At 43.3% G+C, this 16924-nt stretch overlaps 1 protein-coding gene across 10 annotated transcripts in view; it reads left to right on the plus strand.

The window, feature by feature from the left end:
- MYO9A (myosin IXA) overlaps positions 1-16924 on the plus strand; it is a 172894-nt gene that overhangs the window by 114772 nt on the left and 41198 nt on the right. For all 10 annotated transcript variants that reach the window (XM_085588568.1, XM_085588569.1, XM_085588565.1 and 7 more), the window contains 3 exons: positions 10879-11000; positions 11981-12122; positions 12846-13041. In XM_085588568.1, the coding sequence (XP_085444694.1) occupies positions 10879-11000; positions 11981-12122; positions 12846-13041 (460 nt within the window). The remainder of the gene's footprint in view (positions 1-10878; positions 11001-11980; positions 12123-12845; positions 13042-16924) is intronic.

Raw genomic sequence — 16924 nt, forward strand, 5'->3', positions numbered from 1 at the left:
TGAGGTGGGGTTTCAGCAGCCTCCTCCAAAATGTCATCATCCATGAAGAAATTCTTGTTATTGGGCTGGGATTTCTTAGCAGGTCAGGGCTCCCCCCAAGCCTGGGGGATTCACAGAGGTCCCAAGTGCAGCCATCCCTAATTCCTCTTGGAGCAGCTTCAGAGCTAATTCGCTTTCTCCTGGAAATCTGTCAGGCATGTGAAGTCACTGGAGCCAGTGTTTGCTGTATGGATATGAGGAGCAGTTGTGGAGCCATCAAACTGCAAAGGGCCCATTCCAGTTCTTAGTGCCAGAGCACGTCATCCTCCTGGATCCCAGCTGGAGCGCTGCGAGCTCTGCTGCTAGAAAACTCAGACATCTTGGCATAGCTTGAGTCTATAAATACAAGTAAGCTGTGCAGCTGCACGAGCACTGATCCTTGGGTGAATGAATTAGGTGGTTTAACCATTTACTTTCTGTGGAATTCCAGCTGCATGTGGAGGAGTGGATTAGATGGAAAGAAAACTCAAGGACTCGTATTCAGATCTTGGGTCTTCAAGAATGTTCTTTGTTCCTCGCTGGCCCAAAGGTTTTTTAATGATGGTCATGAGTCTACAAATGAAGACCAGGGAGTTTATATTGTGTTTCTAGGGAGCAAAAATAGTTCTGTTAGTTCAAAACGTGAATTTATCTGAGGTATTTGTATCTTTATAAGGGTTTCTTTCATGTCTTGGTGATAGGGACTTGAAATGGATAGATCATTCTCTGAATCCTCAGCTCTCCAAAGCTTGCAGGAAGCTGAAGAGATTTCTGAGATACCTGGACACTTCTGCCAAAAAAATAAGTGGCAAAATTAAATAATCACTAAGGATTTTTCTTGAAATCCTAGTAGAATTTGTCTGCCAGAACTGCATTTAGCCATGGTGGAATTGTTACCATGACATGCTGTTGATGTTATGGAAACTCAAATACTCACCATAGTCCTCTAGGAGAACCATGGGATTATTTTAACCTTTATTCCCTTTGTTCCCCCCCGTGGTGAAATCTAATACAATGTGTCTGGTGAATCTTTTTTTAAACCTTCTGTCTGAAGATGACACTATTTCCAGTGGTTTGCAAACAACCACCAAGGCATCCTTGATCTTCAGCCTGGTGTCTCCCAAAAATACAGCGGCTCTGTCGTTTGGGTTTTTTTAGGGCATTGCGCTAAATAATTGCTGTGATGAAGGTTTAGTTTGGAGGTCATCAGTACCATACCACCACCACTCATGATCTGAGTTTCCTCCAAGTTTCTAGGTCTTTGGCACTTTAAGGGCCAGGAATACAAGTTTTTATTTCTTTGTATCCCATTCTCCAAAATTTGTAATCTTCATCCTCACCAGTCTTCCCCCATCCCTGCTGAGGCTTATCTGGTTCTTCCCACCTCACTCACTTTCCCTGTTTCAGCTGATGCTTTGCAAAGTTTGAGGACTCGTCCTGTAGCTTTTCATCCCACAGGTCTTGCTAATAAAGTTCTTTTCTGCCTCTTTCTCCAGCTTTTTCTTACCCACCAAACCTCCGTTTCAAGGGCATGCTTTTATTGTTTAAAAAAATACATAAATAGCCAAGGTTGAGGCTGAAAAAATTACAGAATTTGGAGTACAATCAATTGGCAGGAGCTCAGGTGTTCAGTGAAGTCTATTTTCTGGTGGAGTCTGTTCAGTGAAGTCTATGTTCTGGTGGAGTCCCTGGTGAGCTTGGTGTCCCAGCCAGCAAATCTCAGCCTGCTCAGACTGAAAAACTGAATTTCATAAGAATAACGCATCATATGGAATGTTTCCTCAGCCATCCAAAACTCTGTGATTATTTAGGGAGGTCCATAGGGTTTACTGGTCCTGTGCAATAGGTGGAGAAATCCAATAGCCTGGACTAAATCATGGTGGTGTTTGGTTGGAGGTGTGATTTGATGGTCTTGGAGGTCTGGTCACTACCTCCAGCCACCTCTGAATTTCACCTCATGATTCTGAGGAGCAGAACATGGAACAGCCCCCAGGAACATGACATTCTAAGATGAGTTTAGATGTCTTACTTAAATATTACATTTAGAAATTAATGTGGGAGTGAATTAATTTTAAAGAGCATCAATCTAAAATACTTAAATTTAAAATAAATGATGAAGAAGTGTCTCTCTCCTACTGCTTGGAACACTCTTCCTTTCCTCCCAGCTACAGTTTTTTCTATATCTCATCACTGGTTAGGCGTTAACGCCTCTTTATTGCCTCTGAAGACAAAAGCCAACGAGCAGAAGTCAACCATTGAGTCCTGGGAGGCTTGGTTCAAATTTCTGTTTTCCTTGGAGATGAGAGAGCGGCTGTCCTTTGAGAAATGTTGGCCAGCTGCAGGCCACATGACCCGTGGAGAAAGAACAAGCTGCACAAGTTATTGATTTATTATTTGGCAGAATGCCATCAAATGCAACTTGTGTTTGGGGGAAGAGGATGATGCTTAGAGCACATAAATTATACTAATAAAAGTCAGGATGCTGAGAGCTGCTTAAATGGTATCTGCAAGGCAGAAGGATTTCAAAGCACATTAGTGAAATGAAGGACAACTCTGATCAAGCTGTGCCAGGGTGGGTTCGGGTTGGACATCAGGAGGAATTTCTTCATGGAAAGGGTGGCCAGGCACTGGAGGTGCCCAGGAGGTGGTGGAACCCCGATCCCTGTAGGTGTACAAGGCACTCCTGGATATGTCACTGAGTGCTCTGGGCTGGTGACGAGGTGGGGATCAGGCACGAGTTGAACTCGATGGTCTGGGAGGTCTTTTCCAAGCTCAGTGATTTTGGGAGCCATTGTCAGTCCCCCAGAGCTTTGTCTTGTGCCCTTACAGCATCCTTGAGTCCAGGGATGTTGTTGACTGGGGCTGAGGGGATTCATTTGCCACCCACTTGTGTCTGGGTTTCTCCAAATGATGAGCAGTAAATATAAAAATATAATATATACTGTTTGACATGTAACAGGATATATCTTAATCTCTTATATGATTTATATATCCTCTGGTAGCATAGAGTAGATTGAGCTGGAAGGGACCTAAAAGGTCATCCAGCTACAACTCTCCTCATATGGAATTTCTTAACCTCTAATTAGTTCCCAGTGCAGAGAAGTGCTTTATCTAGCAAGCCCATCCCTCATCCCATGCTCCTTGCTTGTTCACAGGTCCTTGTTCCCAGTGCCCTTATCCCTCTCCCCAGTCACCATGATCCCTTGAGCTTTTTTCCTCTCCTCTGAGCTGGTTCCTTCCTTTTTCCAGGTAGATGATGTTTTCTGCTGATTTTGGTTCCTGCTTAGACGTATTGGCTAAATAAATGCACAGACTGTGCCAGAAATTAAAAAAAAAATTATTTAGTGATGGTTTAAGAAGGATTTGGAGTGCCAAGGGGCAGTGGCTTCCCACTGCCAGAGTGCAGGGTCAGATGGGATATTGGGAAGAAATTCTTCCCTGTGCGGGTGGTGAGGCCCTAGCAGAGGTTGCCCAGAGCAGCTGTGGCTGCCCCATCCCTGGAAGTGTTCAAGGCCAGGTCAGACAGGGTTTGGAGCACCCTGGGCTAGTGGAAGGTGTCCACAAGATCTTGGAAACAGATCTTTAAATTCTCTTCCAGGCAAAACATTCTATGTTTCTGTTGGTGGATTTTCGTAGGACAGAGTTGTGCAATGTGACCTCTCTTAAGCAAGATGATGAGCAAGAAATCTTTAAAAGCCTCTAAAATACTTCAACAAACCTAAAAATGGTCTTATTGTGGCAGGACTGGTCTTATTGTGGCAGGACTGGAATCGAGAGTGTATTCATTGACACGAGTGTGGAGTGGGAATGGAAGGGGGAGATGTTCAGCCTCAAAGACCAGTCTGGTCCTCACCATGACCACTGTGGAGGTTCCTTCACATCTCCTAACTCTGATCCATCTTTCAAGGTGCTGACAGATGCAGATACAGATATTTCTTTTCCTCTTTTATTTTGATCACAAGAAATGAAAGGAATTGGTCCCCCAGCAGATGACACAGCAATGTTAGGCCTGTGCTTCTCCTGGCTGTGTAAGGGCAGCTTGGGAAGAAGATGCTTCTGCAGAGGGAGCCCATGGGATCATGGCAGTATGTGTGCTGCCAGCTGAACCATGCAAACCTAATTCTGCCCATTTTGAGAGCAAACTATAATTTATGATCGAAACCCTGTTGCTGCAGAAGTTCAGGGAGCTGATTTGAGCTCAGAGATGAATGGTTTGGAGCTGGCACATGATTTTCTGGGCTGAACCTACTGGTTTAAAACACTTTCACGATGGAGAGTCCGAATTCCAATAAATTCAAATTTGCCTACATACAGCAGGGGGGAGGTTATCAGTTGGTGAAGCATCAGCCTCAGAATAAAACCAAATTCACGTGGCATTTGATGAGGAGCTGCTGAAAGAGTCACCTGGAAGGAGACCATCTCAAGGAGGACCTTGGCTTCAAGGGAAAGCTCATCAGCTCCCCTGCACTGCCTCATGTTATCATGGACAGAGGGGGCTTTAAAAACCTGTTTATAGATCATGTGCCCATAGAGAATGTGGTTAAGTATTTATAGTTGTGTCTGTGAGCACATGGTTAAAAAATATATGTGTTATATATTTATATTTATGTCTGTGTCTATAAATTCCTTTTCTACTGAAATTGAGAACAAGCATAAAAACCCTCATTCCTAAATGAAACCATCAGCCTCAGCATCTTTTCCTGGAGGGATGTCGGGAACTTGAGGCATCCACCCTGTCTGCAGACTAAGGACCAGACATTGGTCTCAATTATTTAGGAACTTCCCACATCCCATGGATTTATCATATCAAACTCATTTTATTCATCAGTTTATACTGGGATGATTCTGCTGGGCCTGGCTCACAGTGCCTGTTTGCTGAACAAGCAATTAATCCTCCATGGGCTGGGCTCAAGTCTGAATGGGGGAATCCTTAGGGAAGAGATTCTCCCACACCTTATTGTCATTTCCAGCTGTGGACAAATTTTCCCAAGCTCCTCAGGATGGATTTTAGGATGAAAATGTGTCCATACATAGCCAGCAAAGAGCCTTTTTGAAGTTTAGCTCCTTTAATTTTTCATATAACAGCAACCCTTTTTAAGATACGATACAAAAATATTTTGGGATTGTTTTAATCTGAGGAGTTGAGCTAGCAATGGAGAGAGATGTGGAAGGGGCGTTGATTCCTAGTTTCTCACTTTGAAAAGAAGCCTGAAGCTGAAGCAGATGGTGTTCAAGGCAAGAAGGGAGGAATTTCACACCCTTCTGTTTAGTCGGGAATTTTTATGCCAAATATATACATTTAGACACCCAAAAGTAGCTGCCTGTTGATCGTATGGCTTTGGATTACACGAGTTTTTATCACAGGAGTGTGATGGGAAATGTTCCCACGTGGAGTTACACTGGGAAAAGGGATTTTTCAGTTGATTTCTCACTTTAATCTGGGAATTTTCATTGTGTAAACAAGGTTTTCCTATGCCTCAGCAGGGAAAGGCTGGAGTAGATAAACTCCTGGATCTGGTCTAGCTCTGCCTAGGAGGAGGTGAATGAGTTGGTGGAGATTTCTGCTGCTCTTGGGGATTGTGAATCCTATTTTTGAGGCTCTTTCTCAAGTCTCACTGTGACTAATGGCAATATCCCTGTGGGATAAAACATCTGCCTCCAGGGCACTGAAACACTGAGGGATTTTCAGAGCTTTTGGCTTGCAGGATGTGTGGATGGATGCCCAAAGCCCTCCAGACCTCTTTAAATCATGGGAAAATTCGTATCTTTGATATCTCGTTATAGGGCAACAAATTTCACATATCGTGGTAAAACCTGTATCTTTAGGTGGGACTTTTCACCACCTTTTGGTTTGAATTTCCTAAACCATGAGTTTTCTGCTTTTAGACAGATGGGGAATTTATTATGGTTTTATTTTATTTTTATCACATCTCCTGTTTCATTTCATCTCTGCATTTCCTCTTCTCTGAAATTTTTTTAAGCCCCTGGTCCCTTTCTCCCCAACTCTGAACTTTGCCACGTGATTTTGGGGAGCAGCAGCACCCAGGGACCATGCTACTCCAAAGAGAGTTTAGATATTTTATTTAGATATCATATTTATCATAGCTATCATGTCTATGTAAGTGTGAGATTTAAAATAATGTTTAACTTTTTCTCCCCTAACTATGCTGTTTAGCATTTGGATTTATTTACTGATGACTGTGGCTGGATACAGAGTAATTGATGATCATATGCAGAGGTGTAAAGACATTTTGCAGCATCTCCCAAGATTTTGTTGGGCTTGTGGGTGTTATCTCCCACTCAGGATAAAGAAAGCTTTAATTCCACCCTGGATTAGAGTGTTATGGTTTGGTTTAGCAGCGAAATAAAGTCCTGATAGCAGAACTGGTCCAATGCTCATGTAGGGATAACAGGACTTGGTTCTCAACAACTCCAACTATAAAATTAGAGGATATTTCTGTTCCTGGCAGGAGGGTTTCCATCAGGCCTTGCAGCCCAGTTGGGAAGGTTTTCCTGATGCTCAGCATGTGTGTTTTAATTTTCAATTCACTATTCTGTGCCACGGGCAGTGTTCATGCTCTGGGTCAGTGTAGGCAGGCAGTTTCCCTTTAGCAGAGCTTTAACAGTGCCCCCTTTCCTAGAGTTCCAGTCATTTTCCTACTTAAAAATGTTGGAAATTCTGCCCCTTTCTGGTTATTTGGTACCCCAAATTTTACATGCTGCTTTGCCTCAGCTAACACTGCATGAGAGTAAAGATTTACTCATATATTCCGTGTGCATTTCAAAGTCTGCATGCCCATTTTATGTCTTTTTTAAATATATTTGAACACCATAAGCTGTGTTTTAATCAGATCCCTTCAGTGACCCCATGCTGACATACTGCCAATGTCTCTCTCCATGCTTAGGACAGCAAAGCTGATTCTGAATTCCCACTTGGGAAGCAGGAATCTCCTCATGGAGTCCATAGAGGTCACTTGGAGAACAATCTGTAGCATCTCACCCAATAATTAAATGAAAATATGGAGCTGCTGGACTCTCTAAAAAAAACCCCTAATGTATTTTTTTCAGTTCTTTGTGCTGCATTTCTTTTGCCAAGTCTGGGAGCTCGGTGCTCTTCTCTCCAGTGAACTTTCATTGCTCCACTTTCCAGCAGACCAGGTTTCAGGTATCCAGGGATGGGAGGAGTAAATCCTCACATTTTTATTGCAAGTAAGGATGCCAAAAAAGGGGCTCTGTGGACTTCACTGCACTAGAAACTTTTGCAGATAGTGGTAATGTCACCAATTTGGTTCTTAATGTGAAGATGATCTTCCAGGAATTGGACATTTGGATGTGCCCCTAAACAAAACTTAGTTTTCAATCAAGGTATAAATTTAAGCCAATTTTTGATCAATCTCCAACTTGAGGTGTTTCTGTTTGAATGAAAGTGTTTCATGTTGTTTTGGTCTTGTTAAATGAAAGCATCATGTTTGGATGGAATTCCCTAGTAACCCAGTGCTCCAGGACCCTGTGTCCATCAAAGGACGGCAGAGGCTTTGTTGTCATACTCAGAGATGAAGGAATATTTTGAGGTAGCTTTTCAGGGTATCTCCTGAATTCTGGAGGAAGATGGTCATTACAAGATGAATATAGGAATCACATGGAATATTAACAACTGCAATTTAATTAAGTTTAATAGACAGCAGTGATTTTCCCCTATAGTTTCTGTCTTTCTATGAACAATCTGTAGAGTATTCTGCAGACCAGCAAATACCCCAGAAATTACAGCAGGCCATCCCAAAGGCATATCTCTTGTATCTCTTGAGCGCAGATCCTGAAGGCAACCAAATTAAGAACTGGAAAAATGCTAGGGAAAAAGGAATAAGGGGAATTTATTTCCATTTAAGCTTTGGAGCAGTTGCTCTGGAAGCGTTCCTGCTGCCTGTCTTGAAATGAGACTAAATCTCTGAATTATTGTGGAAAAGATTGTTTGTTGAGGACTTGAATCCTTCTTCTCATTTGGCCAGAACAGGAACAGGTTGTGTTGAGGATGGAAGGAAGGGATGAACCCAGAGCCTGGGAGTGAGGGTTTCTGACCCAGCCCAGAGAAAAAAAAAGTAGCAGAGGAGGGAGAATTAGCCAAAATCCTGCAGCTGAAGGAAACGAGGCCAGGAGGGACCTATTGACTGACCATCATGTCTGTGGAACAGCTGAAAGTGAGCCCAGAGAAGTAGAGACCTTGAACTCTGCTATTTTTTGGTCATTTACTAGACTATTTTAAAAAACTCCAGATCTGGCATTGCTGATCAATGCTTTTGCACTGATCTCAGCAGCAGTATAAGATTTTAGTGTGGCCAGAGGAGTTTCACAGCACATTTGCTGTGCAGCTGCTGAATGTCCCATGTGGAATTATGGATATCTAGAGGCCTTCTAGAGCAGAGGGATGGTTGTTCAGCTTAGATGTGTCGAGATTTAAAACTCTACATGATTTATGGGGTTTTTTGGGGGAGCAAAAAATGTAAAGCCCCCCCCGCCACAAGTACTTCAACAAAGAGTCATTATAATAGATATATAAGTCTGGTAACACCCACCTGTCACCACTGAAAAATGCTGCTCTTGGCTCATCACACCAAGGTTTTATTGCTCTCTGCATGCTCCTGAGCAGTCTTGAGCTGGCAAAGCTGGGCCTAATGGACCCTGCACTCCATTAAGGGCTGTTGGAAGCAGGCAGTTGATGGATGATGCTGACTCCCAGTGACTCTCGGGGAAATCCCTCAGGAGCAGCTCGTGCCTGCTCCGAAACACGCAGCCTGTGATTGCTGGATAAAAGCTTTTCCCTGGCTTGCAAAATGCCACAAGGTTTAATCAAATCTGTGATTTTCGATTGCCTGTAGTTCAGCAGGGCCTTGAGAATGTTGTTGTGAGATTCTGCTGTGTCCTGGTTGCTGGGCAAGAACTGAAGGTAAAAAAATAAAAAATAAAAGGAGAAAACAAAATTCATGATGCAGAGTCATTCTTTATTTTCAGGATTTTTCCCCCAATGGGATCTTGTATATTTTGAATCCCAAAGGCTTCAGGGATATTAAAAACTCCTTCTAAGGCAGCACACGTCTGTATTTGTCTGTACTGTTGTTGTAAGATTATACAATGTCTCTCATACTGAATTCAAGACCTTCTAGGGATTGTTTTAGCAAAAATTTCCTTGTGAAATGTCAAATGTCTAAAAGCTCTTCAGACTCTTTATTTCTAAAAATATCTGCGGAGTTCATGTTAATTTTGGATTAGGATGCACATACTTTTTTTAAAAGTTGTTTGCTCATATTAAAAATAAAGGAGAGGCACCAATAATAATGAATCTGATTATCATTAGAAAGATGCTATTAGGGTTTTGAAGCTTTTTTCTTTTTTATCTTCAATTCTGCCATCAAAATGTCCTGTGATAGAGAAGTAAAAAGGCAGCTGGATCAGTAGGACTTTGTCCAACACATGTAGTAAGGTGCATGGTTCAGTATCTCTGTTTAGACAATGAGTCACAAGTCTTAAACATATGATAAAAATTATGATTTTTAAACTCTGCTTTCATTTAGATGCCCTGAAATAATTTCTGCGTAAGACTTCTTGAAGTAATTCAGTTGCAAGTATTTCTCAGAGGAGATAACCTTTATAGGAGACCAAGGGTTGGAACTATTTTGGTGGAAAATCAATAGCTTTTTTTGCCTCAGCTTGAATTTGGAGGCTGATCTTCAAATTTGCTGTACAGGGTGGTGGTTCTGCTGGCCCTGGAGCAGTGGCTTTGTGTAGCTGGAGCTCTCTTTGTTAGCACATACAGCACTGGCCATTAATAGTGGGAAATGTGAAAGAGCAGAGCCTAGGGAAGCAGGAGAGGGAGGTTTACTGCATTTTCTGTGTAATTAATATGTTGTACCACAATTTCCTTCCAGCAACCGAATACTAAATATTAATTGATGCAAACTGTGTGACACTTTGATGGGTGGGAAGTTCCACACGCCCCACCCACATGCACTGGGGACCCCAAAACCCCCCAGATCCCAAAGTGTGGGAAGCAGGAGAATCTGCCCTTCTGCCCCATGCGGGTGAGACCTCACCTGCAGAGCTGCCTCAGCCCTGGATCCAACATCAGAAAGATACAGAGCTCCTGGAGAGAGGCCAGAGGAGGCCAGGGAGCTGCTCTGAGGGTGGAGCCCCTCTGCTCTGGAGCCAGGCTGGGAGAGCTGGGGGTGCTCACCTGGACAAGAGAAGGCTCCAGGGAGAGCTCAGAGCCCCTGCCAGGGCCTGAAGGAGCTCCAGGAGAGCTGGAGAGGGACTGGGGACAAGGGATGGAGGAACAGGACACAGGGAATGGCTCCCACTGCCAGAGGGCAGGGTTAGATGTGGCTGCCCCATCCCTGGAAGTGTTCAAGGCCAGGCTGGATGAGGCTTGGAGCAACCTGGGCTGGTGGAAGTTGTTGCTGTCCATGGCAGGGGGTGGAATGAGAAGAGCTTTAAGGTCTCTTCCAACCCAAACTGTGCTGTGATTTAGAAGCAGTCCAGGAAAAGGAAAGGGGGAGTCTGCACATGCTGGATGTCCTTGGCAGGCTTGGACTCCCACACAGCCACCTGTGTCTGAACAAACATCTGGTTCATCTGAAATTGGGAAATGCTCTGTGGTTTGCTTTGTTTCAGGTTGTTCCAGAGGTTCTTTATCCTTTTTTTTTTTTTTTTTTTTTTGAATCACAGAAAGCATTAATGGAATATTTACAGGAGAGATGTCTGTTTTGGTAAACGGTGTATCAGTTTCCACAAAAACCTTTGGATTTTGTGTTTTATTTTTGCTTGCACCAAATCATCATTATGTCATCTGTGGTTTTGATTTTTTTTCAGGAGGAATATAGAGCAGAAGGAATTAGCTGGCACAACATCGACTACATAGACAACTCCAGCTGCATCAACCTGATCAGCAAGAAGCCAACGGGGCTGCTCCATCTGCTGGATGAGGAAAGCAAGTGAGTAGGAAAATGCTGGCTTTGGAAATGAGATTTGTTTTTCAGTTGAAATGTGTTTATCCTTCAGTTTTCTGAAAAAAAAAAAAACAACAACTTCCCAGAAAGGTGTTAATATCTCACTGGCCTGATTGGTGTTTCTAGTGTTGTTTTTGAGGTGGCAACACACAGAGTTGGACAATCAGCCAGCTGAGCAAAAAGCCTTAAAAAATAATAATTAAAATTACTTTCAAGAATCTCTTCCATTAAAGGGAAGGGAAAAGGTTTCCTTTGCTTCTCTCTTCATTTCTTTCCCTGTCTCTTGGCGTGTGACAATGTGAAGGTGCTGAACCCAAGTGCATGAGTCAAAGCAGGATGTGTAGGTGCTGTTACTGAGATATAAGGTGGATTTAGCAATTTACTGGTAAAAAACTGAACCAGAGTGAAGTGAGGGCACTTGTCCATAGGGGCTGCATTTCCACAGGGTTTCCTGGGCATCAGGGACTTAGCTCAGATTTGCATCCTTGGTTGCATCCATCTGTCTCAGGAGAAGTTCCTGGGGGAACATGTGGCTTCTGGGGCTGCCTTGGTGTGGAAACTTTGGAGCAGGACAGTTCTCCCATCAGATGCTCGTGCCAGTTTCCTCAATGTGAAAGGCAGGGAAAGGCCAGGTGGTCTTGCTGAGGTCACCTCAGATCCATGTGGCCATGGGCACAAGGTCTGCTCCTACCATTTGCCTTGCAAGTTTCTCCCCCACTTCTTGTCTCGTTGACAGGAGACCAGTAGCAATGCTCTCCCAGTGATATTGTACTGGGATAAAACAACTTAAATTGGATAGAGTTGTGAAATACAGCTCCATGCTGCAGATTTCCATGAAGTTTGAGGATGGAGGGTTGGCTTTCTCTACTCAGAATGTCTCTGTTTTCCCTTTCGTGGACATGAAAGAAGTGGAAAAGTTTTCCTGTTAGGTTTGCAGCTTCTTCCTTTCAATTCTCTCCACTCAGTTTTCCTCAAGCCACAAACCAGACACTGCTGGATAAATTCAAGCGTCAACATGAAGGGAACTCCTACATTGAATTCCCAGCGGTGATGGAGCCAGCTTTCATCATCAAACACTACGCGGGCAAAGTGAAGTACGGAGTCAAGGTCTGTCACCCAGCTGTTCCCCAGCAGTTGCTTTCATCTAAATCTGGGATTGGGAAGGAAAGCCCCAGAGGCTCCACAGAGATGTTTTGGAGAGGACTTGGCCCAAGAAGGTGGGAGGGTCAGGAGAGAAGTGTTTGGAGAAATGAAAAGGTAGTAGAAATGGGGTCTTCCTGTTCTCCTTCACGTGGGCATTTTGGGAAGAATTTAGGGAAGCGCAGTGAGTTCAGTGCTACACCCCAACAATGAGTTGGAATTGGGTGTCTGGTGGCCTTTCTGGACTTGGCTTGTGTAGAAAACCCAGTGTTTTCCTCTTCCTCATCATTAGCCACTTTTATTACACGTTATGTGTGCTTAGGTCTCCACATCCCACTGCTACAGGTACTTTCTGGAATCCCATGTGAATGATTACAGAGTTGGCCCCATTTCTATTCATGCCAGTTATTAGCAGAAGGAATTCCAGTGACCAGATAAGCCATTTCTCCTGTGTGAGAAATAGCCTTGGGATTTGCAGCTGCAAATCTCTCATCATGTTTGAGATGCAATAAATGAACATTTTAAGCACCAGAGATGATGATCATAAAGAAGTATCAAATATGGGAGCAGGAGAGAAAAAATAAACAGGATTCAATAATTGTGCTGGCCCAGAGATAGCCTGGAAAATCCTACCTGGAGTATCACGCAGATATTATTTATTTTCCTCTCTCCTCCTCCTTCCTCCCCTAGGATTTCCGGGAGAAGAACACGGATCACATGCGCCCGGACATCGTGGCTCTCCTGCGGAGCAGCAAGAACGCCTTCATCTGCGGGATGATCGGGATCGACCCCGTGGCTGTGTTCCGCTGGGCCGTCCTCAGAGCCTTTTTCAGGGCCATGGTTGCGTTTAGGGAGGCTGGAAAACGATACGTGGAGAAGAAAACTGGTACGTCCGTCACCTGCTCCTGGAGCCTGTTTTTCAACAGCAATTTGGGTCTAACGTGTTACTATCCTGTTTTAAGTAGACTGACTTATTAGGAGTTACGAATCTATTAGAAAATTTGTTGAATTAACAGGTAAATTTTTTTCAGAGGTCACATTTAAAGGTACATTTGATTTTAATGTATCCTAAGGAAATATTTTCATTTTACTGCTGCTTTAATTTTTCATTATTGTAGGATGCATGGATAGAAAAATACAAGTCATTCGAACGGAGACATACAAATTAGCCAGCAAAGAAGGCAAATTATTTTTGTAATAATTCTTGAACTGTTAGTTACATCTGGAAACAAAAAAAAGCAATAAATCTTCCTATGATTTTCCAAGCTGTTCACCCTTTCAGCTGCAGGAGAGCATGTCTCTTGTCTAGCAAAATTCATGGCTTTGCAGTCATCCAGAACCACGGATCACAGGGGCATTAAATTAAAGGAAAGTGATGGTGCATCATCATGCTGTGGCAGGCAAGACCTGGCTGTGCTTTTAGGCCATTTCTCAGCATAAAGCAATTTCGGAAAGACGGGTACAAGCTATTGCTGTTCATTTCTGGGCACAAGAGGGCTTGAAATCCGTGATAGAATTAGAGCCTCAGCAGGGATAAAATTAAAGGCAGAGCCTCACCATGAATTACTTTGTAATCAGTGAGATTTGCATGGTGGAGAGTGAGGGAGCCTGGGACAAGGAGCATAGAGTGGCAACTGTTCAAGCAGAAAGAATCATTTTCTTGGGAGCAAATTCCAAGAAGAGCAGGAGGCAAAAAATCAACTGTCAGGTCTTGAGGTTCTTCCTCTGCCACCTCCCGGATGCAGTGTAAGAGAAGAGCTGACTCATGAGCCTGGGTCTGTGTGGCACATCAAGGCAGTGTTTTTGGACAGAGTAACCAAACACAGAGATGGCAAAGATGTTTGGCTTTGGGGGAAAGCCACTCCAAAGAGATGGCTTCCAAAATCCATCTTTGCATTTTCATCTTGCATAAACCCCAGGCTGAACTTAAATGTGGTAATCCAGAAGACAAGAAAAAATCATTCAGTCTCAGGAAGTAAGAGCTGATTTCAAGCCCTGCTTCGCTTTCTGTGTCTCTGCCAACTGGTCCTGCACACTGCTGTGCTTGTCTCCTCACTCCTGCTTTTCAGTCCAGAGTTTTGCTTATATTTCTCTTTCTATATATATCTGTATCAATATATAGATATGATTTTAGATATATATATATATATATATATATATATGTAACTGGATGAGACCAGGAGGTCTTGAGACAATTCTGAGACTCAATTCTTGTATCGCCTTCTCTTTCCATACCAAAATTAATTGGTGATGGCTGAATTTCTAAACCTTTTCATGGTGCTGCTCCATTATTTGTCCATGTCCTTTAGCCTATATTCAAATGGCGTTGTGCTTTGTTCACTCTGGGTTTTGAGTCAAAGGAAAAACAAACCCCTCAGAAAGCCAGATAAGGTTTGTCTTAAACTTAGCAACAACGCTCAGATCATTTATACCCTGAACTTCTATGTGCATCAAATTGGGGAAAAGTTATGAGAAAGTCTCCATTTTACAGGCAACGCTGCTGGGAGATGATTACCTAAATCTAAATTCCATGCTGAGGTACACCTTATCTGTGGGAAAAACTTAACCTACAAGCAATGGCAGAGCTGGGATCACTGTCCTTGCCCTCTTTGGAGAACTGCCCACCATGTCCAAGCATGACCACCCAGGTTGGACAGGCCTTGGAGCAACCTGTAGTGGAAGGTGTGCCTGCCTGTGGCAGGGGGTGGGGCTGGATGATTTTTAAGGTCCTTTCCAACTCAAAACCGTCCTGGGATTCTGATTTTGCCCAGGTCACACTTAGCAAGGTGAAATCAGTAGCAGGGTTTAATTGTGTTTTTGCTAGTGTGACTTTACACCCATCCCCTGTTCCATTGTCCTCCTCCAAAATCTGTCACCAAAGCAGGTGGCTGTGGAAGAGGTAGACATGGGCAGAAGGCTCAGGCAGTGTCAGGACAGTGCGACGGGCTGGTGTAATATGATGCATCCACTGCTAGGTGCTGGAATTCCCTTCCCTCTCCAAAATAGTGCAGAAAAGCCCCAGATTGATGCTTTGCCTTTATGGCAGAAAACATTTGTGAGTTATCAAAGTATCACTCAAATTCTCCCATCTTGATAGATAGAAGCAGAGAACCAAAGGCAGCACGTTTGAGGTTTATTTTGGTTTTTATCAAACCTTGATGGTTTTAATTTGCCTGATTTGAAGCATCTGCCTGCCAAGAGATGTGGAGCTGCTGACAAAATGATGTAAGAAAAGTAACAAAGAGTAAGAAAAACCTCTCTCACACAGTCATCCATATGTACACACTTAGTGTGTTTTTTGTACAGATATTATTATTTGTACAGATCTTTTTTCAAGATGTGCTGCCCATTTTTGGTTTCTGAGGTCCTTTCCCCATCCATCAGGCAGGTAAAGTGAGGGAGCAGGGAGATATCCCAAACTTGCTTCTTTTAACTAAAGGTTCTTTGCATTCTTTGTCTGAACCCCAACTGGATCTCTTGTGCTTTTATGCTTGCAATACCCAACAGGGGTTTTCTGGAAAAATCCCTGGCTTACATCTAAGCAGCTCTGCAAAATTTTGCTTTGCTTCCTTTCCACATCATCCTTTTGGCTGTCTCCTCCATGCCAAGCAGATGCTTCTGGAAGGATAATCAGCATTTTTTCTTGCTGGCTTTGGGGATTCTTCTTTTTTTGTGCTTCTGATACCCTCCTAGTGCAGCTTTTGGTGGTTGTGTGATTGTCCTCGTTAACTTGAAGATGAAGAGCAGCAAAGTGGTGTCACTGAATTTTCTTTGCTACCTTTGTGTTTCTGCCTGAGTGATGCTTTTTAGGGTGCTGCCAGCGCTCCTTGAATGAAAGATACCAGGATCAAAAAGCTGCACTTAAGCTGAAGGATGCAACTCTTCAATAATTTGATTTTTAATTCTTTTTATTACTAAGTTTATCAATGAGGATTGAAATGGTCCAATAGAACTGCATGTTAGAACTGAATTTGTTTGTGAACTTGGATTAAAGGAACACTGTCAAGCTTTTTAGGAAAGAAAATTGGCTGATTGACTTTTTTTGCTGTCATCAATACACATTGATTATGTGAAACCCTCTAATTCATGGCAAAAACTTAATGGAAAAAATGGTGCTATTCATACAAACTAGGCTGCAGAGCCTTGGTTTTGCTGGACCTAAATCCTTGCTCTGATGAAGGTTTTGTGGCCTTGAGGCTGTGCCTGCCCTTGATGGGCTCTGCAGTTGAATTTAGCCAACAAGGGTTTCTCCTTGGGTAATTCCTGCTTAAAAGTAATCCCACTGGCTTCTGCAGATTTATTCCTAAAGCTGATCACCAAAAAAACACTGCCATCAAAATAATCAATAAAAAAGTTTGTACTTGCCAAATAAAGGTGACAGCAATCAAAAGCTTGGTGTTTGAGGTGTCACTGTTGTTAAGGTGAGGAAGATGCCCCTTGACAGTGCTCCTGTGGAAAATTCAGATCAATCCTGTCCGATGGTTTTATGTGTTGATATGAAATGCTCCCATAGATGCTGGCACAAAGTGACTCCCTGGTGACCTCCCCACGCCTCACTGGGAGTGTGGCACATCCTGGACTTGGCCAACAATGACAGAGAGATGCAATGTGTTATCACATTGTCACTGGTGTCACTTCTCCTCCACCCTGTGCTCACAGCTGGGCCATCAGAAGTCCTCTTGGCCACACATTGATGGTTTCTTCCAACTCAGACCTATCAAACCTCAAACACGGAGTCTGCCAAACTCCAGATTCTGTGTTCTCTGCCC

Source organism: Lonchura striata, chromosome 10 (genome assembly GCF_050655825.1).
Source record: "Lonchura striata isolate lonStrDom1 chromosome 10, ASM5065582v1, whole genome shotgun sequence".
Lineage (NCBI taxonomy): Eukaryota > Metazoa > Chordata > Aves > Passeriformes > Estrildidae > Lonchura > Lonchura striata.